At 34.0% G+C, this 23411-nt stretch overlaps 1 protein-coding gene across 5 annotated transcripts in view; it reads left to right on the top strand.

Annotated features, from left to right (window-relative positions):
• CNOT6L (CCR4-NOT transcription complex subunit 6 like) overlaps window positions 1-23411 on the top strand; it is a 119180-nt gene that overhangs the window by 28096 nt on the left and 67673 nt on the right. For 4 of the 5 annotated variants that reach the window (XM_068542790.1, XM_068542786.1, XM_068542787.1 and 1 more), the window contains exon 2: window positions 22035-22156. In XM_068542790.1, coding sequence (XP_068398891.1) covers window positions 22045-22156 — 112 coding nt within the window. In that variant the 5' untranslated portion in view covers window positions 22035-22044. Of the gene's footprint in view, window positions 1-17148; window positions 17275-22034; window positions 22157-23411 lie in introns of all 5 variants that reach the window. The other variant, XM_068542789.1, reaches the window with a different exon arrangement.

The following is a 23411-nucleotide window of genomic DNA, read 5'->3' on the forward strand; positions in this document are numbered from 1 at the left end:
CATTTATTATTCATAGACTTTTTGGTGATGGCCATTCTGACTGCTGTGAGGTGATAACCTAATTCTAGTTTTGATTTGCATTTCTCTAATAATTAGCAATGTTGAGCATCTTTTCATGTGCCTGATTGCCATCTATATGTCTTCTTTGCCGAAATGTCTAGGTTTTCTGCCCATTTTTTGCTTGGGTTGTTTGTTTTTTTAATATTAAGCTGTATGAACTGTTTGTATATTTTGGAAATTAAGCCCTTGTCGGTCGCAGTGTTTGCACATATATTCTCGCAGTCCATAGGTTGTCTTTTTATTTTGTTTATGGTTTCCATTGCTTTGCAAAATCTCTTTAAGTTTAATTAGGTTTCATTTCTTTATTTTTGTTTTTATTTTCATTATTCTAGGAGGTGGATCCAAAAAAATATTGCTGTGGTTTATGTCAGAGTGTTCTACCTCTGTTTTCCTCTAGGAGTTTTGTAGTATCTGGTCTTACATTTAGGTCTTTAATCCATTTTGAGTTTATTTTTGTGTATGGTGTTAGAGAGTGTTCTAATTTCATTCTTTCACATGTAGCTGTCCGGTTTTCCCAGCACCACTTATTGAAGAGATTGTCTTTTCTCCATTGTATGTTCTTGCCTTCTTTGTCGTAGATTAGTTAACCATAGATGCTTTGCTTTATTTCTGTGCTTTCTGTCCTGTTCCATTGATCTATATTTCTGTTTTTGTGCCAGGACTATGCCATTACTGTAGCTTTGTAATATAGTTTGAAGTCAGAAAGCGTGATTCCTCCAGCTCTGTTTTTCTTTCTCACGATTGTTTTGGCTATTTGGGGCCTTTTGTGTTTCCATACAAATTTAATTTTTTTCTAGTTCCATAAAAAGTGCACTTGGTAATTTGATAGGGATTCCATTGAACCTGTATATTGCCTTGGATAGTATGGTCATTTTAACAACATTGATTCTTCCAATCCAAGAACGTGGTGTGTCTTTCTATCTATTGTGTCCTCTAATTTCTTTCATCAGTGTCTTATAGGTTTTGGAGTACAGGTCTTTTGCCTCCTTAGGTAGGTTTATTCCTGGGTATTTTATTCTTTTTGATGCAGTGGTAAATGGGATTGTTTCTTTAGTTTCTCTCTGGTGTTTTGTTATTTGTGTATAGAAGTGCAGCAGATTTCTGTATATTATTTTTGTATCCAGCAACGTTACCAAACTCATTGATGAGCTCTAGTAGTTTTCTGGTAGCATCTTTAGGATTTTCTATGTATAGCATCATGTCATCTGCAAACAGTGACAGTTTTACTTTTTCTTTTCCAGCTTGGGTTCCTTTTATTTCTTTTTCTTGTCTGATTGCTGTGGCTAGGACTTCCAAACCTATGTTGAATAAAAGTGGTGAGAGTGGGCATCGTTGTTTTCTTCCTAATCTTAGAGGAAGTGCTTTAAGCTTTTCACTCTTGAGTATGATGTTAGCTGTGGGTTTGTCATATATGGCCTTTATTATGTTGAGATATGGTCCCTCTATGCCCACTTTCTGGAAGTGTTTATCATAAATTGATGTTGAATTTTATCAAAACCTTTTTCTGCATCTATTGTTGATCATATGTTTTTTGTTCTTCAGTTTGTTAATGTGGTGTATCACGCTGATTGATTTGCATATATTGAAAATCCTTGCATCCCTGGAATAAATCCCACTTGATCATGGTGTATGATCCTTTTAGTGTATTGTTAGATTTAGCTTGCTAGGTGAGGATTTTTGCATTTATGTTCATCAGTGATATTGGCCTGTGATTTGTGTGTGTGTGTGTGTGTGTGTGTGTGTGTGAGTGATAGCTTTCTGGTTTTGGTATCAGGGTGATAGTGGCCTCATAGAACCTTCTTCTGGAATTTTTTTTGTGATAGTTTCAGAAGGATAGGTGTTAAATCTTCTGTAAATGTTTGATAGAATTCTCCTGAGGCCATCTGGTCCTGAACTTCTGTTTGTTGAGAGTTTTAAAATTACTGATTCAATCTCAGTACTGACAATTGCTCTGTTTGTATTTTCTGTTTCTTCTTGGTTCATTCTTGGGAACTTGTACCTTTCTAAGAATTTGTCCATTTCTTCTAGGTTGTCCATTTTATTAGCATAGTAGTTGCTCGTAGTAGTCTCTTATGATTCTTTGTATTTCTGTGGTGTTGGTTGTAACTTCTCCTTTTTCATTTCTGATTTCACTGATTTGGGCCCTCTCCCATTTTTCTAGATGAGTCTGGCTAAAGGTTTATAAGTTTTGTTTATCTTTTCAGAGAACCAACTTTTAGTTTCATTGGTGTTTTCCTATTGTTGTTTTAGTCTCAATTTCATTTATTTCTGCACTAATTTTTATGATATCTTTGCTTCTACTAACTTTGGGTTTCCTTTCTTCTTTCTCTAGTTGCTTTAGGTGTAAGGTTAGGTTGTTTTTTTGAGGTTTTTCTTGTTTCCTGCGGTAAGCTTGTATAACTATAAACTTCCCTGTTAAAACTTCTTTTACTGTGTCCCATAGGTTTTGGATCGTCATGTTTTTGTTTTCATTTGTCTTTAGGTATTTTCTTATTTTGTCTTTGATTTTTTCAGTGATCCATGGTTGTTTAGTAGCATATTGTTTAGCCTCCATGTGTTTGTGTTTTTTGCAGGTTGTGTTTGTGTGTGTGTGTAGTTGATTTCTAGCCTCATAGCATTGTGGTTGGAAAAGATGCTTGATATGATTTCAGTTTTCTTAAATTTACCAAGGCTTGCTTTGTTGCCGAGCATGTGATCTATCCTGAGAATGTTCCATGTGCATTAAATGTATTCTGTTAGTTTTGGATGGAATGCTCTGTAAGTATCAATTAAGTCAATCTGGTCTAATGTGTCATTTAAGGCCTGTGTTTCCTTATTGATTTTCTGTCTGGATAATCTGTCCATTGATGTGGGTGGGGTGTTAAAGTCATCCACTATTATTGTGTTTTTGTCAATTTCTCCTTTTATGTCTGTTTACATTTGCATTATATATTGAGGTGCTCCTCTGTTGGGTGCATATATATTTACAATTGTTATGTGTTCTTCTTGGATTGATCCTTTGATCATTATGTATTAATAGTATAGGCCATTCCTTTTTTATTGCTGAGTAGTACTTCATTTTTTGTATTTACCACATTCTATTTATCTATTAGGCTGCTGATAGACATTTAGGTTGTTTCCAGTTTTTGGCTATTACAGATAAAACTGTCAAGAACATTTGGTTTCAGTTGAGTCTTTGAGTGTACATATGTTTTAAATTTTCTTGAATAAATATCTAGCAGTGAAATGTCTGTGTCACTTGATAGGTATGTATTTAACATGTAACTTTTTAAGAAACTGTGAAACTGTTTTCCAATGTGGTACTATTTTTCATTTTACCTGCATTGTTTGACAGTTCTCATTGCTCCACATTCTCACCTGGTCAGTCTTTAAATTTTAGCCATTCTAGTAGATGGTATCTCATTGTGGTTTAATTTTAATTTCTCTAATGACATTGAGTATTTATCATGTGCTTATTTGCTATCAACATATCTTCTTTGGTGAAGTATATGTTAAGATGTTTTGTCCATTAAGAAAATTTTCTTATTGATTTTTGAGAATGCTTTGTTTATGCTGGATAATACATTTTTTTATTACACATATGATTTGCAAATATTTTCCCCAGTCTGTGGATTGATTTCTCAGTTTCCTAATAATGTTTTTCAAAGAATGAAAGTTCTTGATTTTTATGAAGTTCAACTTACCAGTTTTTTGCTTGATGGATCATGTTCTTATTCTTTTGCTTAAGAAATCTTTGCTAAACTCATGATTATGAATTTTCTCCTGTGTTTTCTTCTAGATATTTTGTAATTTTAGCTTTTATGTTTATAGTTCTCTGTGCCTCTCTAAAATAGAGATAATGAAAACACCTACAACTTAGAGTAGTTGTGATTACTAAGTGAATTAATAATACATGTAAATTAATACTTGTTACCGAATTTGAGTTAATTCTTGTATATGGTGTGAAGTAAAGTTTGAGATTCATTAGTTTGAATATGGCAATCTAATTGCTCCAGCACTACTTGTTAAAGATTATCCTTTCCCTATTGAATTGCCTTGGCATCTGTGTTTTAATTGACCATATATATGTGAATTTACTTCTAGACTCTCTATTCAGTTCTTTTCATCTATTTGTTTATCTTTATGCTAATACCACATCGCCATGATTACTGTACCTTTATAATAACTCTTGAAATCAGATAGTATAAGTCTTCTATTTTATTTTTCCTTTGCAAAGTTATTTTGGCTGTTCTAGGTCCTTAGGATTTCTATATAAATTTTAACACAAGCTTGTCAATTTTTATAAAAACTACCTGCTGGGATTTGATTGGGATTATAGTGAATCTGTAGGTGAATATGGGGAGAATTGACATCGTAACAATGTTGAGTCTTCTGTTCTATGAACATGCTGTATGTCTTCATTTACTTTAGCTCTGAGTTTTCTCAGCAGTGTTGTTGTTTTCAGTGTGCAGGTTTTGCACATCTTTTTTCATATTAATCTCTAAGTATTGTATAATTTTTGATGCTACTATAAATGGTATTTTAAAAATTTCAGTTTTAACAATGCAGTTTTGGAGGGGAATATATTTGTATCATGTCCTGCCACCTTGCTAAACTTATTAGTTCTAGTAGCTTTTTTGGTAGATTCTGTGGGATTTTCTACATATAAACAGTTGGGTTATCTGAGAATAAAGATGGGTTTTTACTCCTCCTTCCAATCGCAATGCCTTTTATGTCTTTTTCTTGCCTGATTGCATGGGCTAGGACCATCTGTACAAAGTTGAAAAGAAGTGAAAGCAGATATCATTGCCTTGTTCCTGATCTTAGCAGGAAAGCATTCAGAGTTTAACTATTAAGTATGTTTTGCATAGATGCCATTTATCAGGCTGAGTATGTTTCTTTTTATTTTTGAAATGAGAGGTCTTTTCTTTTCAAATAGGAATGGTTGTTAGATTTTTTAAAATGCATTTTGTGCCTTTGTTGAGGATTTTGTGTGTGTGTGTGTGTGTGTTTATTGTATATACTAGTCTGGATATAGGTGGATTATACAGATTTTTTTTTTTAGTGTTAAACAACCTTGCATTTCTAGGATAATCACCACTTGGTATGATATATCATCCTTTTGATATATTACTGGATTCAATTTGCTAAAGATTTAAAAACCATTTCATGTACTGTCTGGTTTTGGTATTAGGGTAATGTTCATCTCAACTTTATGGAAGAGTTTGGGTAGAATTTGTATTGTTTCTTCCTTAAAGACTAACTGTGGTTGAGAAGTACTGGACTACATATGATCTCTGTTTCCTTCTGTTTCTAAAATTTATTTTTGTTCTTTTCATATAATAGGATGCATATGTTCTTATAAATAAAGAGCAGTTCCTGTGTCTTATTATTTAATGAATGAAGTTCCTTGGAAGTGGAGTGGGAGAAGTAAATTAGTTTTGCTAGGTACAGCACAGAGTAAGTTGATGTTTGGTTTGGATTTTTCAGTGAAGCAGAATTGACTCCAAGGAACAGAGGATCAGTAAGAGAGGGGAAGGCAGTGGTGTGCTACAGTGGTGTGCTGGAGTTGGCTTGTGCTGGTTTGAGATGGCCAGTTGTTCATTTTTAAGGTATTTTGCAAGCCAGTTATTAAATACAACCTACTGCAAATTAAATTATATAACAAAATTAAATCATATTAGAAACAAAGATAATACTCAAAACTCATCACTTAGTAATTATTTTGCTATTGTGTCTATACTCTTGAGATTATTTACTTCTGAATTACAACCTAATGCTGTTATTACTGGGCATCCTATTGATAACTTGAAATTTGCTATTCATATGGGAGATTTACAGATAAGCAAATGCTACAAATAGAGCTTAATTTGTTAATTGTGTACTGTTAGGAAAATGATGGAGCAAATATTATTAATCCAGATTAAAGTTTAATGTTCTGAGTCTGTTGTGAGTAGCACAAAAAAATTAAGGAAATATTTTTCCAGTATTAGACAACCATTATCAGCAAAGAAATTTCTCGTGTTATTGACAAACAAGTAAAGTTCTGATATTTATTGTTTATCTTTTTAACGTAAATGAAATTGTTAACCATAATTCATGTTGAAACTGCATTCATTTGTCATTTGCTACCATACGTTAGCTACAGAAACAAGAATTCAATAACAAATGAACTAAAACATTGTGTGAGAGTCAATTGGTTACATGAAATTTACAATAATGAGTACTGTATATTTTATGATTATTTAATTTTGTGGCACATTTTAATTTAGTGAAATTCATAACAAATTGCACACACACACCCCACATACACATCCTCACACCACACACTCTTCCCCACCAGAGAGCTTATCTGTCATCTGAAATTGAGCAATTTCTGTAGTTAGTTACGTTGGCTGTGTCTTTCACAGCTTCCCTGCCCAACACTCAGCAATTGATGGCTACTCTTTAATACTCAAGAGAAGGCTCTAGTTATTGTGAAGTTTCTCTCTGCCCTGTTGTTCTCTTCTCAGACTTTCCCAGGTCCAGCATATGAAGCAGTAATGGTGTGTTGGATAAGACTGAGACTGTAGGACCAGACTGCTTGGGTTAAATCCCAGCTCTGCCGCCCACTAGCCATGTAACCAGAGGCAAGTTTGCCTTGCCTCTCCAAAATAGAAATAATTAAAGCACCTACAACTTAGAGTAGTTGTGATTACTAAGTGAATTAATATATGTAAAACACTGTGGATAATGTTTTCAGATGGTTGGTGCTCTTTGAGTAGTAGCTATAGCCTGATATTTGTCTCTACGTGGAAATTGCTGAGATGCTCAGCCTTTGGTGGAATAACTATCTGCTTGTCTTAGCACCTGGAGACAACTTTAATTGGCTAGGATGTCCTTAGCCAAGAACTTAGGAATAAATGTAACTCATAATTTAACTCATAACCTTTGACTTTTTCCTTTCTATCACAAGCGATTTTTTTGCAGTAGTACTTGATTTCTCTAAGCACTTGTTTAACATACACTATGGACTCATTTTTTGTGCAGGATTCTCAACCTTGGCACTATTGACCTTCTGAGTCAGATATTTCTTGTGTGAGGGCCTGTCCTGAGCAGGATGTGTAGCAGTATCCATGACCTCTACTCATTAGCAGCATATCCCCCAGGTCGTGACAACCAAAGATGTGTCTATACATCGCCAAATGTCTCCCGAGGGGCAAAATCACACCTGGTTGAGAACTACTTTTTTAGAGGGGGCTTCAGGTGTGTGCTGTGATATGAAACTGTGATTTGTTGTTTTAGTATTTCTTTGAGAGAGCCATGACGGTTTTATTAATCAGTACTTATTTTTCAAGATTGCCACTAATTTTATTCAATAGATCTTTCTCATATTTTCACTTTAGCATAGCTGCTTGATTAGTTGCTGCTACTGGGATTGGTCGGTAGGGTATCTCTGTTTTTTTAGTGACTGCTCAAAGTGATGGCTTAAAAAAATCTTTTCTTGCCCATGTAGATGCAATGGATTTAGGCATCTAGGGAATTTTTCAGTGGATAACAGCACCCAGGTCTAAACTTTTTTGTATGTTATTGCACTTTGTTTTCAAAAAGAAGAGATAGGAAGTCACCTGTCTTATGATTCCACTTCTTATGCTATGTTCAGAGGTGGCTGGGAAAACAAGTATATCCTACCCCCAAAAAGGAAATTTTTGCTTGGAGGTAGTCTATTGTCTTTAGGCATTCATAAGTGACCTTTAAACAGGATCTTAAAAAGAAAAAGAAAAAGAAATAACAATGCAAGGTATTCTATTTGACTTAAAATTACTGAACAACTTAAGAGTAAATACAGTGTAAAGTGTTATTGGCAGTAAGTTTTTAAACATGCTTTTGAATATGATCTTTATGCTTCAGATATGTGTGTTTATGTACATTTTCTGGGAAGAATATGGTTTTGAATCTATAAATTAAAAACGGCTAATGTTTTTTTTAAAATTTATTTTAATTTTATTTTTGGCTGCATTGGATCTTTGTTGCTGTGCGCGGGCTTCCTCTAGTTGCGGTGAGCGGGGGCTACTCTTCGTTTTGGGGCGTGGGCTTCTCATTGTGGTGGCTTCTCTTGTTGCAGAGCATGGGCTCTAGGCATGCAGGCTTCAGTAATTGTGGCATGCAGGCTCAGTAGTTGTGGCTCACGGGCTCTAGAGCGCAGGCTCAGTAGTTGTGGCAATGGGCTTAGTTGCTCCGCAGCATGTGGGATCTTCCTGGACCAGGGCTCGAACCTATGTCCCCTGCATTGGCAGGTGGAGTCTTAACCACTGCGCCACCAGGGAAGTCCCCAGCTAGTGTTTCTTTTAGATGTGGTTTGCCTTATCAGAATATTTTTCATAATACCAAATGATTTTAAAAATATCCTATATTTATAGTTTAAATAATACTAAGCAAAACAGGTTAATTTCCTTAACCAGAATATGGAAAAAAATTTAGAAAAATATTGGTGCAACAGATGAATAAACCTTAGATAAATTATATGCCATAGTATACTTCTGTAGTCTTAGGCTTATAATAACTAAACAATTAAGCACAAAAATGCTTGAATATACTGCTGTTCATCAAAGAAAATATGGATGTTTAAATGGACAGTGATCTCTTTACAAGACTCATTAATTTTGTGAATCTAAGTATTCTTAAATTATCTTATTTGGCAGAATTTTATTTCTTGTTTTATTAGTCTTTGTATTTTACAGTATGAGCTTGTTATTTATCTTGATATTTTTGCAGATGTCTGTAGGATATAACTTTATCAGCATTGATAATGTGCTAGGTTAGTATCAGAATTATGAAAGAAATTATTTTTTAAAATGTGAAAGTTTTGCATGTATCTTCAAATATATGTCAGGTGCCTTTGAAATTTTTAATTAAAAAAACTCTTTGTAAAATAACGGTGAATGCTACACACCTGTAAGAGTGGCCAAAAATCCAAAACATTGACAACACCAAATGTTGGCGAGGATTTGGAGCAACAGGAACTCTTTTCATTGCTGTTGGGAATGCAAATTGGTACAGCCATTTTGGAAGGAAGGCTATTTGGCAGTTTCTTATAAAACTAAATATATTCTTATCGTATGATCCAGTCAGCAGTCATGCTCTTTGGTATTTACCCAAATGAATTGAAAACTTATGTCTACGTAAAAACTCGTACATGGATGTTTATAGCAGCCTTTATTCATGATTGCCAGAACTCGAAAGCAACCAAGATGTCCTTCTGTAGGTGAGTGGATAAATAAACTGTAGCACATTCAGACAATGGAAGTATTATTCAGTGCTAAAAAGTGATGAGCTATCAAGCCATGAAAAGACATGAAGGAACCTTAGATGCACATTAATGAGTGAAAGAAGCAAGTCTGAAAAGGCTGCATACTATATGGTTCCAACTATAGACATTCTGGAAAAGGCAAAACCATGGAGACAGTAAAAAGATCAGTGGTTGCCAGGGGTTAGAGGAGAGGGAGGGATGAATAAGCAGGGCACAGAGGATTTTTAGGGCAGTGAAAGTATTCTGTACCGTGCTACATGGGTAGTTAATTGTCATCATACACATGTCAAATAGCCAGAATGTAACGATGTAAAACAGCAAGAGTGAACCCTGTTGTAAGCTATGAACTTTGGTTGATAACGTGTCAGTGTAGGTTCATTGATTATAATAACTGTTGGGGGTGGTTGTGCTGTGTGGAAAAAGGAAGAAAACGGGAGCTCAGTGCTTTCTGCTCAATTTTACTGTGAACCTAAAATTGCCCTAAAATTAAAGTTTATTAATAATAAAAAAGTTTTATTGTCATATTACAAGAACAATATATTGGCAATATTGAAAAGTTAGAGAATATAACTAAATAAGAAAAATAAAAATTACTCATAATCCTGTTATTCTTTTAGACTCTTTCATGCACATTGGTACAGATTTCATATACACGTTTTGTTACAAAGATGGGATTATTATATATTAAATCAGTTTTTGTTTTTAGTTAGCAGTACATCTTGAATACTTTCCCACAGATTTAAATCTTCAAAAAAGTAAAAAAATATGAATTTAGTGCCCTTTCACAATTGGAGAATGGACTGTTCTGATTTTTAAAGGTGCTTTTTGCTAAATATAGATTACCAACTTGAAGGTTGGGCTACAAAAAAATAAACATCCACTCTATACTGATTATAAATGTTATTCTTTGGGATTATTTATTGTAGAATTGTAGATTGGCACAAGTGTTAGGTGTTAGAGAGGACCAAATAATAGAATTCTGGCTAAACCAATTTCCGTAGTAATTATATTTTGTTCATCTTTGAAAAACTGTCATTATTTGAATACTGTGTTTTTTTTAAAGTAAATCATGGGATTTTGAGGTAGTTATTAAAGGAAACTTATATTAGGCTGTTATCAGTGTAAAAGAGCTACTAGTTTTATTGGAGGCTAGTTCTTAAAAGCAAGGATAACAAATAACAATGTATGTTGGTTAAAGTTAATTTTACTAAGACTGTATAGAATATATGATCTTTTAGTTACTATTGTACATATTTTTGGTCACCATTTTGGAATGACTAGCATCACTTCCTAACCATCATGGAGAGTCCCTTTTCATTTATTCACTTTGGAATTCACTCCTGAGAACATGGGGGTTTATTATTTGGTATATTATAACTTTCCCTGTTCAAAGAGAATCATGAGGAAACTGAACTGTAGAAAAAACATTCCCCCTGAAACAATTTATTTGTCTACTTCAGTTTTATGGACTTGGATTGCTGTAGCTCTTTTTCGTCCTGTATTTGATGTATCTATGTATAAAAATTAAATTACGGTGTCTTTCATTAAATATTAGTTTAGAAATTTTATGATATTTTAATGTAGCCATTAAATAATAGTGTTTTTCATTAAATATGTGTTAATTTGGAAATTTTTGAAGAGAAATTTGCTGGGATAGCCTAATAAATGAAACTTTCTAAAATTATAGCCAACTACCACTAAATAGGAATTTTAAATTAAACCTTGGGGACATAAGCTTGGGATTTTGTTGCATTTCTTCTGTGGCATAAAATCATTCTTTTAGATGGAATAATCTAAATCTGGATTTCTACCTCACATTTGTTTTCGAAACCTGAAAGAAAGGATTTACAGTATTTTAGAACTAGAATAGAGGCTAGTTGCTGACTCTAAAGAATCCTGAATTTAGAGCTAGTCTGCTTTAAGTGTATTATTCTCTCAATTCCAAAGAAGAGTATGAGTATATATTTTAGAATTGGGTCTTAGGCTAACTGGATCTGTTTACTACACTAGTCATTATAATTGTGTATGCTGAAAAACTTGGGTTAAATGTGATAACAGTCAAATACCGTGCTATATAGTCTTGCTTTTATGATGGGAAGTGATAAGAATATTTTATATTTCATATAAGTACAGGGTTTTAAATGCATTTATAATTTTTTCAGATGATTTGTGCATTTTTATTATTCATTTTTATTTTTTAATAGATTTGTAATTTAAGAATGTGACAGCTGAATCAGTAGAGGATATAGGACCTCTTGGAAGTGTGACTAGAAGAAATGCTGTTGAGCAAGCAAGTAAAAGGAAATGAATGAAGGAGGCAACCAGGATTGATAGTATCGTGTTTATTATTAGAGTCTCTTTGGCTGGCAGTTTTTCATGTTAGGAAAATGTTCTGTAGGAAAGCATAAACAGATTTTTGAACTTTCCATGATCTTTCCTCTGTCCACCTGTACAACACCATCTCTCCATGCCTCCAGTGATATTTTTAGCAACCCTGAACTGCTTGTAATCCCCTTGTCGTGCAAGCATGCACGTGTGTGTGTGTGTGTGTGTGTGTGTGTGTGTGTGTGGTGAGGATTGGGTGGGGGAGTAGCGGGGGAGGGATCTTCTTTTCAAATGGCCTGGGTCACATAAACTCTGTTAGCATTTATTACTCAATAATAAAGTTGACTTATTACAACTCTTTGGCATTGTTACTAAGAGTCTGAAAAATGCTATGGATTTAACTTTCATGATTTGATTTGCTAAAGTCAATTTATGCTCTTTTTAGGCTAACATTTATAAATGCCTTGTGGTAAAGCTAGAGATATGGAATCATATTCTGTTTATTTTCCTTTTTTATTCACTTAAGTAGTGTTTTGGATGGGAAAGCAATTTTCCCCAAGTTGTTTTGCTTTACCAAGAGACATGAAGGATTAAATTATTTTGTTTCCTAAGTGTCTTTCTGATGATGATATTGTGAGTAATTATAGATTAACCAGTATATGTAGTTCACATCATCACAAAAAAAAATTCCCTTATCCTTATTATAGTCTATCCCTCCCTCCACCCCTAACCCCTGGCAACCACTTACCAGTTTTCTGTTCCCATAGTTTTGATTATTGTGGAATGTCATATAAATGGATTTGTATACTACATAGCTTTTTATAAAAAATTGAGATATAATTGACACATAGCATTGTATTAGTTTTAGGTGTACAACGTAACAATTTGTTATATGTGTATATTGTGACATGATTGCACTGAGAAAGGTGTAGTTAACATCCATCACCACGCAGTTACATTTTTTTGTGTGTGTGATGAGAACTTTTAAGATTTCTCTTAGCAACTTTCAAATATACAGTAGAGTATTGTTAACTGTAGTTACTATGTTATACATTACATCCCCAGGACTTACTTGTTTTGTAACTGGAAGTTTCTACCTTTTGACTCCACCCATTTTGCCTACGCCCCCACCCCCACTTCTGGCAGCCACCAATCTGTTCTCCGTATCTATGACTATTTTTTTTTTTTATTTTGGATTCCACATACAGGTGACAGCATACAGTATTTGTCTTTCTCTGTCTGACTTAGCATAATGTCTTCAAGGTCCATTTGCAAATGATAGGATTTCCTTATTTTTTTATGGCTGAATAATATTTCATTGTGTGTTTTGTGTGTGTGTGTATCACATATTCTTTATTCATTTATCTGTTGATGGGCACATAAGTTGTTGCTGTGTCTTGGCTATTGTAAATAATGCTGTAGTGAACATGGGTGCAGATATCTTTTCTAGATAGTGATTTTGTTTTTTGGGGATAAATACCCAGATGTGGAGCTGCTAGATCATATGGTAGTTACGTTTTTAATTTTTTGAGGAACCTCCTTACTGTTTTCCATAGTGGCTGCACCAATTTACACTCCTACTGACAGTACACAAGGGTTCCCTTTTCTCCACATCCTCACCATTTATCTCTTGTCTTTTTGATAATGGCTGTTTTAACAGGTGTGAGTTGATATCCCGTTGTGGGTTTGATTTGCATTTCCCCGATGGTTAGTGATGTTGAGCCCCTTTTAATGTATCTGTTGGCCATCTATATATCTCTTTGGAAAAATGTCTGTTCAGATGCTTTGCCCATTATTTAATTGGAATTTTTTTTTTCTTTTGCTATTGAGTTGTGTGAGTTCTTTATATATTTTGGATATTAACCCCTTATTAGATACATGATTTGCAAATATTTTCTCCCATTCTATAGGTTGCCTTTTCATTTTGTTGATGGTTTCCTTTACCGAGCAGAAGTGTTTTAGTTTGTTGTAGTCCAATATGTTTATTTTTGCTTTCGTAGTCTTTACTTTTGTGTCAAATCCAAAAAATCATTACTGAGATCAATGTCAAGGAGCTGACCCCCTATGTTTTCTTCTAATTTTATGGTTTCAGGTCTACATTCAAGTCTTTAACTAATTTTGAGTTGGTTTTTGTTAATGGTGTAAGATAGGGGTCCAGTTGCTTTTTTGCATGTGGCTGTTCAGTTTTCTCAACACTGTTTATTGAAGAGACTGTCCTTTCTCATTGTATATTCTTGGCTCCTTTGTTATAAATTAACCGATCATACATTTGTGGGTTTATTTTGGGGCTTTCTATTTGGTTCCATTGATCTGTGTGTCTGTTTTTATGCCAAAAACATGCTATATTGACTACTGTAGCTTTGTAATATACTGTGAAATCAGGAAGTGATTTCACAGTGATGCCTCCAGCTTTGTTCTTTCTCCAGATTTCTTTGGCTCTTCTGATCTTTTGTGGTTCCATGTACATTTTAGGATTATTTGTTCTATTTCTGTGAAAAATGGCATTGGAATTTTGATAGGGATTGCATTGAATTCTTCTAGTCCATGAAGATGGGATGTCTTTCTGTCTTTTTGTGTCTTTATTTTCTTTCATCAGTGTCTTACAGTTTGCAGGGTACAGGTCTTTTATCATGGTTAAATTTATTTCTAAGTATTTTATTGTTTTTGATGCAAATGTTAATGGGATTGTTTCCCTGATTTCTGTGATAGCTTGTTATTAGTGTATAGAAACACAACACATTTTTAGGTATTGATTTCGTATCCTGTAACTTTACTGAATTCATTTATTCTAATGTTTTTCGGGTTTTCTACATATAATATCATGTCATCTGCAAACAGTTTTACTTCCTTTCTGATTTGGATCCCTTTTTATTTCATTTTCTTACCTAATTGCTCTGGCTAGGACTTCAGTACCATGTTGAATGAAAGTGGCAAGAGTGGGCATCCTTGCCTTGTTCCTGATCTCAGAGGAAAAGCTTTCAGGTTTTCACCATTGAGTATGGGTGTCTGTTGTGAGCTTGTCATACGTGGCCTTTATTATGTTGAAGTTTACTGTATATAACATTTTAAGTATGGCATCTTTAATTTAGCGTAGTGCATTTGACATTCATCCATGTTGTGTGTGTCAGTAATTCAATCATTTTTATTGCTGAGTAGTATTTCAGTGTAGGGCTATTCCACAGTTTATTCATCAGTTGAAGGATATTTGTATTGTTTCCAGTTCGGGGTGACTGTAAATGAACTTGCTGAAAACATTTATGTATGGGTTTTTGTATGAACATAAGTTTTAATTTGGCTTGGGTAATATCTAGGAATGGGATTGCTGGGTTCTATAAGTGTATGTTTAACTTTATGAGAAATTACGAAACTGTTTTCTGAAGTGACAGTACCATTGTACTTTCCCATCAGTAAAATATGAGGTTGTGAGTGTGTGTGTATTTATGTACAAATATGTATATATTTGTAAACATACACGCAAGGATATGGGGTGTGTGTGTGTGCGTGCACGTGTGTGTGTTTTCCTTGTCAGTCCTATTGTAAGTTTTCAATGTAATCATTCTAATAGCTATGTAGTGATATCTCATTGTGGTTTTAAGTTGCATTTCCCTAATGCCTAATGTTGAGCATCTTTTCATGTGCTTATTTTCTATCTATGTATCTTCTTTGGTGAAGTATCTGTTAAAATCTCTTGCCACTTTTTAAAAATTAGACTTTGTTATAATTTTGTTTTGAGAATTCTTTGTATATTCCAGAGTGCTTTTTCATGTAAGTGTTTTGCATATATTTATTCTCAGTCTCTGGGCATGTCTTTTCATTCATCTTTCAAGAGTAGATGTTTTAAATTTTCAAGGAATCTAGTTTATCAGTATTTTTCTTTTATGGATCATGCTTTTGTGTTTTATCAAAGAAATATTTGCCTAATCCAGGGTCACAAAGATTTTTCTCTTATGTTTTCTTTTATAAGTTTTATAGGTTTTGCTTTTGCACGTAAGCTTATGATCCTTGCAAGTTAATTTTGTGTATGGTGCAAGGTGTGGATTGATGCTTATTTCTTTATTTTTTGCATATGGATGTCCAGTTGTTCCAGCACCATTTGTTGAAAAATCTATCCTTTCTCTATTGAATTACCTTTGTGCCTTCACGGAAAATCTATTGACTGTATATACGTGGGTCTATTTCTAGTTTCTCAGTTATATTTCTTTCAACTATATGTGTCTGTCTTTTCATTAGTACCAAACTGTCTGGATTATCATTGCTTTCTAGTAAGGCTTGACATCAGATAGTGGGCACATCCAAGTTTATATTTCTTTCTCAAAAGTGTTTTGGCTCTTCTAGGTCCTTCCACATAAATTTGAGAATCAGCTTGTTGATTTTTAGGTGGGGAAATATTCTAAAGAAGAGATGGAAGATGACTTAAACCATGAAGGATGGATAGGAATTTGACATCATTGAAAGAGATGAGAATGTATATACCAGAGGAAGTAGAAAACACAGGCTACACCAAAAAAATGGAAAGATAGAGATTTGGGGAAGAAGTCATAGTCCTGAGAAAATTGATGTTGAAATTTTTAATCTAGTCTAATTACCTCCTGTTTTCTGTAAGATAGATAGATTGTATTCACTGTTTTTAGGTAAGTGGGAGGCATTAAATACAAGAAACATTAAAGCATAGTGGTTGTTAGATAGAGACTAAGACCTAATTTGGAATGATAGGACAAGAATCATAAGCTTTGGTTGTCTAAATTGATTGCTAGTGAAATAAAATGAAACTTGTCCAATAATAGCATCATTTTGGAACTTTGAAGTGCTTGGTAGATTTGTAATTCCAGGTCTTCATTTTTCCTTTTAGTATTTATTTATGTTTTATGTTGCTGCTGCTCTTGTTTTCTGGTATCCCATATATGGGAAAAAATTTCTAGATATGCAGAAAAGGAGTTACATTCTTATTCTTTCTGCCTTTTTTCTCCCTCGTGATAGTGCTTTAACTGACAAGTAGACTAACCCTAACACTTCCCCTTTTACAGAGTCGGAAGTTATCTTTCTGGATTACCCTAAAGTTTTCTTTGGATTACCTTTATAAAGGAGTATAACAGTCATTACAATTATCTCATTTTCATTCAGGGGATTTATTGTTATATATGCCTATGCAGTGGCAATTACCTGATAAAGGGAAAAAAAGTAGTAACAAGAAGAAATGCCAAATTCTTCGTAGAAGTATTTGAAAGTAGAATATTTTATAACTTTATTTTTCAAGTAGTGCTATGAAAATGATGTAAGCTACCTGAGGGCAATTATGCTGCTCATCTTGTTCACTGTCGAAGTCCTAGTGCTTGGTATAATACATTATAATTAGTACTCCTGCAGTAAATGTTTGAATAAATGTTAAACTGATCAGAAACATGAAATTCCAGAAGTCTGAAGGTTATTTTTTCCATAATGATGGGTGGCTTTACCATTGTAAAACACGGATTTTGTTTTGCTTTGTTTTTGTTTAGAATGGTGACAGATTGGGAGATATCATGAAAACTTTGAATGGATTCTTTCTGAACGTTTGCATTATCATCATCTACGGACTTGAGTTGACTATCTCATTGAAGACAAATGCCATCCAGAGGCCCTTGGTATAGAAGAGGAGTGGAAATGTGGATGAAATTGTTATTTATCTCAGGGTGTCTTCTCAGCTCTTGTGATTGCCATCAATCTTTATTTTTATCAGTATGATTCTACTATATGCAGTGTGATTTGCTAGGTGCTGTTTTTTAGTATCAGCTCTTGAGCTCACTTAGGGAAGGTATAGATTTTGTATGACAGTTGTAATGATTAATACTTGTGTATAGCTAAAAATAGATATTGATGAGGAAATAGAAACTTCAGAAATGCTGTAGTGCAAGGGTTATTTTGCTTTATTAAAAAAGGTAAACTTAGACATATTTTCTCAGAAAGGAAAATGGTCTTAATGATTAAGAACAGTTGGGAAGGATGGATGTTAGTCAAGGTGGGTATTCAATAAATAACAAACAATGTGTTCCATAACCTTTGGAAATAAATGCTGATAGAAGACAGATTTATCTGAGAATATGTAAAGTGTAATAAGTCACTACATCTTACTCCAAAATGTAAGCAGAAATATCTAATGTAGGCTTAATTTTGTCTTCTTTCAACTTTGGGAAGTCTGCATCTCTGCCTAAGATTGCTTTGCAAACTACTGTTGAGACAATCACTTAATATTTCTATGGATATAAGTGCATGTCTACTGGCTTGTACTTTAGGTTTGGATTCATTGAGTTAGAAGTCTGTGGTTCGTTATGAAGCACTCTTTGGTGGTTGTAGCATTCTCTCTTTCTTATTCTAAGTTCTAAATGAAATAGTATTAATTGTGCTGAACTATAGACTGAGATAAAATGATCTTAAATTTAGAGAAGGTGGTGAGAGGAAAGCTGTGGTTTAACACCATTAAGGACTTAACATCTCTATATGTACTATAGAGCCCGCTGTTTTTTTAATAAGATGCTTCAGATGACCAAAATTAGCAGAAGTTTAGTTCTGGCCTTTAACAGTTTGCTCTGATTTGGCTCAGATTATTATTATTCGGGGATGGGGCAGGGAGGAGTTATTTTGCATTATTTTCCTAGCCCCAGATATAAAACCTGAGATTTGGGATTCCTTGGCAATAGTGTATTTGGGCGTAACTCATATATATATTTTGTAACATGCTATTCACTGAACACGATGCTATGTAGGTATCTTGTATTTTATTTACAGTTGGAAACTCCAAGGTAAATTTTTTAAGGCAAAGTAGCCCTAGTGTTACATAAGTGTTGCTTTGCAGCTAAAAAAAGATTGGAATACATTTTCCATGAAGTCAGTATTTTACAGGTTTACTTGAAGTTTTTGCTTAATTATACATAAGACTGAGAACTAAACTAATGAAAATCTTCACTATATGTAGTAATTAATCATCCTTCAGTGACAGAGATTAAGACTTGTTTACTTTCAGGATAGTTCATAGAAATGAAGAAGTAGGAGATAATCAGGTTGTTTTTCCAGGACTGACGGTTGCTCTCAGAAATTTTGCCCTAGACTCTGAGGGGGCTGCGTTGGTAATAAAATGAGATTCAAGGAATGGAGTAGAGAGGATGGTAGGTTCAAAGAAGCTTATGTAGTTAGTATTTGGGGAGCTATGTGGAGTATTTTTCATAGTGTCAAAATGGGGTTTGAAGACTGGAAGTTAAAAAGGCTGTGTTGTGAAGGGGCTTTTAGTTTACTTTGTTACGTGATCAGGATCCCCAATATAAATTAGGTTGATATAATGGGAGGATCCTTTGGGAACTGATGTAAGATATTGCAGAAATTAGAAACTCTTGGAAAAAACAATTTAAAAACCTGCCTCTTCATCAATTTGATAAAGAAGATAGGAAAAGGAAATTAGCTGCTAGGCTTTACAAAATAAAACATTTCTCCTTTTTGGATGAAAAGTGTCAATCCAGTATTTAAGCCTTGGACTGACCTATATCTTAAGACTGTTGAGAAAGCACATTAACAGTGTCACATTTAGAGATTTAAATTACATTTGAATTATTATTTTATATATTAAGTTACTTTGAAATAGGTTTTTGTGGTATGTCTCCAGGATGGAAGGTTGATGCTGAGGAACTGAGAGGGAAGATAAAGCTGAATAGGAGTATTCAATAATACCAGTTTCCTAAATTTGAGCTAAGTTTTTAGTAGCATGTTTTTGAAAACCTGATGTTTGGGACAGTAGTGATCACCAGATCTATAGACTCTACTAAATTACTTAGTTAGTGCAAATGAAAAATGTTTTAACTTCAAATTTAGTTTCATTTTGAAGGATTAAGTGACTTGTATTTTTATTGACTTCCTAATCAAATCCAAAGGAGACCTTTGACCCCTAATATAACAGTATTAATATTACTTTGGTTTTTACATATTATAGACACTGGTAAACATTTTATGGATATGTTTTGCAGGAATAGATTTTATAAATTTTATTGGACTTACAAAGATGGAGACTTATGAAAAATTAAAAAAAAAGAAATATAGTTCTTATATAGTAGCTGTTTTAGAGATTAGCATTAGTGGGCCAGAAGAGATGATGATTATTAATCTCCTATCTAGATTTTATAAATATTTAAGGCAATTGAGCATGTGGATTAATGACCATTTCATGAGATTAATTTTTAGAAGAGCATTGACTGTTAATTGGGAAAGGTGAGAGGAAGATGGTAGTTTTTAGGATTATAAAGCATATATGATCATTCCACAAATACATATTCAGTGCCTACTATGTGGTAGGAACTGTATAGAGTTATAAAAAGGATATGCCTCCACACAGAAACAACTCATTGTCCCCTTAAATAACACACTGTCTAGTGGGAGCCATGATTAAAACTGCCAAATTAAGTTGACCTATGCACTATATTTTATAAAAATGATTTAAAACTAATGAAACATATGTTTTTGCAAATGTCACAGTCTTAGTTTTTTTATCCATCCTCATTGTAGATGATGGATTTGTAGCATGTCTTTGGATCTGAATCTGTTTGATTTGGTTTTGCTTAACTTGTGTTTTTGTAGAATCTTATATTAGTATGCAGGAGTACCCACAGAGACACATGTACCTTATGGTGCATAGTAGAAATTCTGAAAACCTTGTTACCTAAAAATTTTATATTCAGAAATACTTTACATAGGCCAAAAGTGGTAAAACTCAAGTTTTTCCCCTGAGGAAAATGATCATACTCTTTGTGCTGTGTGAAGATCCGGGACATTTATGGAAAATAAAATATGTTTCAGTATCACCCAGTTGTGTGATAAGGTTAGAGCAGAAGAGCTTAACCTGGAAATTTGGAAGCTAATTACTGTTAACAGATGAAAAAATCTGGAAAACTTTCTCTTTGCCCCTGTTAGTAAATAGGAAGGAATGACTGTTTTTCCTTCCACAATATGAGGACAAATTATGGTATGGGAAATTTTGATTGTATTCTTTTCTAGCTTTGATTCCTTGATACATGATAGAATACTTCCTATCTTTCTTTGTTCTCTTTATGTAACAAATTTCAGACCATCTGAAAGTAACTCTTCCATTGAGATAGAACTTCTAAACTGCTTAGAAACACTCCCAGTTTTAGGCAGTTGGTTTTGGTGTGTGTATGTATGTCTCTGTGTGTTAAAATATGAACAAAGAACCAACTATGAATACTATGAGGATATTTACTGATAGCATGCAGGAGTTTAATTAGGTTCAGGATTTTGTAATTTGCTATTCTTGTTAGATCTGAACGGGATTTCATTTTCTGCCAATTACTGAGCAGTAACTCTTGTATTAGACCTCTTGAATGATTACTTTTATGGCCGTTTGTCATCTGATTCATACATTGCATTCTTGAGGAGTTTATGTCTAGCTGGTCATCACTGATGATTGTTCAGTGATTATTTTGGCAGTTAACTGAATAGAACTGTATAATATTAGTTTCAATTAGGGTGGCCATGTAACTCATTATCCAAATTGGACACTTTTGGGAGTGAAGAAGTGATATCAATAATTACCTAAGAATAACAGATATAAACCAAGACTGGTCCATGCAAACCAAGATACATGATAGTCTTAATTAGATGCTTTTGATTGCAAGTAGCAGTAGTTTAAACATAAACTAGTAGTTTAAACAGTAAGTAAAATAGATTGACTTGTGTATCCAAAAAGCCCAGTATTTGAGAGTGCTACAGGTGTGGTTTGGTGAGGACTCTGGCTTTGTTTCTCTATTTTCTCATCTCTGACTGCTACGGCTGGCTTCCCTTACAGTTGGATGATTGCCAACAATAGCTGTGCTATATTCTTTTTCATTTATGACCAGCAGGAGAGAGAAGCCTGCTCCTCCCATAAACATAAAATGAGTCTTAAGCCTAGTGATATTAGATATTTCTGAACTAATCTCTGTGACAAGGGGAATGTCATGTGCTAATTGTCTTAGATATGGAATATCTGAATATCACTGAGACAAGGAGGATAAGATTACTCTGATTTTCTTAGGCCAGTCAGAGTCCATTCAGGAAACTTGCATAGGGTCAGTCTGTCTTGGGAAGCAAGGCAGCTAAATGAAGGGGAAAGGGTGCAATGGATGTTTGGGAAGCAACCACCATGTTTTCTGTGAAGTCCAGTGTCCCTGCTTCTTTGCATTTTTCCTGAGGCGTCTGTTACTGAGTACCTGCAATAGCCTAGCATACTTTAGATGTGTTTTCCTTCTAGTGAGGATTTAGTAGTAGCCTGGCAAGGGGGGAGAAGAAGAAAACTTACCATCTCATTTTTCGTTCTCTCTTTTTTTCTATTAGATTATAATTGTTGATTTTTTTTTTTCCCTTACAGACTAATAGGGATGCCAAAGGAAAAATATGATCCTCCAGATCCTCGCAGAATTTATACCATCATGTCAGCAGAGGAGGTAGCCAATGGGAAAAAATCTCACTGGGCAGAATTAGAAATCTCGGGTGAGTGGAATCTGAAACATTTAATCTGGGCTATAATAGCAATGATGAACAAGAGTTGAGTGTTATACTTATTTCTTTGCTGTACATTTTTAATTAGATGAATTAATTGAGAAAATACAAGATGCTGAAGCACTAGTGTTTAACTTACTGATTTATCTGTGACTAAATATCTTTGTTCCCATTCTTTCTTTTGAGATTAATACTGGGGGCCACAGTTGGCATCTAAAATTGAAGGCATTGGGAGTTCAGTTTCTATGTAAAACCAGGTTCTTTGATATAATAGATTTTGTTTTGGCTATTGCAGAGTAATCATTTTTGCAAATTGATATCTTTGCCATCCTCCTATCATCCCATTGTTGGTAGAATGGGAAACCTAGAAGCTATCTGTTTATTCTATAAATTACATGTTTAGGAGTTGTTAAAATAGAATCTGATTCCTAAACACTCATAACCAGTCTAATAGTGAGAAAAACATCAGACAAACCGAAGGACATTCCACAAAATTCCTAGCTAGTAATCCTCAAAATTGTCAAGGTCATGAAAAACAAGGAAAGACTGTGAAACTGTCACAGATGATAGAAGACTAAGGAGACATGATGACTAAATGCAAAAAATATGATCCTCCAGATCCTTGAACAAAAAGGTGTAAAAACTGGTGAAATTCAAATAAAGTCTATAAATTAGTTATCTTCGAACAAAAAGGTGTAAAAACTGGTGAAGTCAAATAAACTCTATAAATTAGTTAATATTGACACTACGTACGAATCTTGGTTTCCTAGTTTTGACAAATGTACCATGGTAATATAAGATGCTGGTACTAGGGGCAACTGGATGAGGGGGATATAGGAACTGTATTATCTTGGTAGCTTTTCTGTAAATCTAAAATTATCACAAACTTAAAAGTTTATTAAAAATAAAATATAAGTACAGTTTTTCTTTTATGAATTGATATAATACAGATTATATTTAGAGTGTAATTTTTTCCCTAGTAGGCTTTCATTTGGAAGAGTTAAACCCATATTGTGTCAATAGCAAGAATTACCTGTATCTTTAGCTAAAAGGTGGTGGTTAGGTGATTGATAATTTAAAAAAAAAATGAATATGAGCAAATCCTATTAGGTTAACCCAGGGTTTCTCAACTTGGCACTATTGACACTTAGGGCTGGACAGTTCTTTGTGGTTGGGAGTGGTTGTGTGCATGTCAGATGTTTAGCAGCATTCCTGGCCTCTACCCACTAGATGCCAGTAGCACCCC

Source organism: Eschrichtius robustus, chromosome 4 (assembly GCF_028021215.1).
Source record: "Eschrichtius robustus isolate mEscRob2 chromosome 4, mEscRob2.pri, whole genome shotgun sequence".
Taxonomy (NCBI): domain Eukaryota; kingdom Metazoa; phylum Chordata; class Mammalia; order Artiodactyla; family Eschrichtiidae; genus Eschrichtius; species Eschrichtius robustus.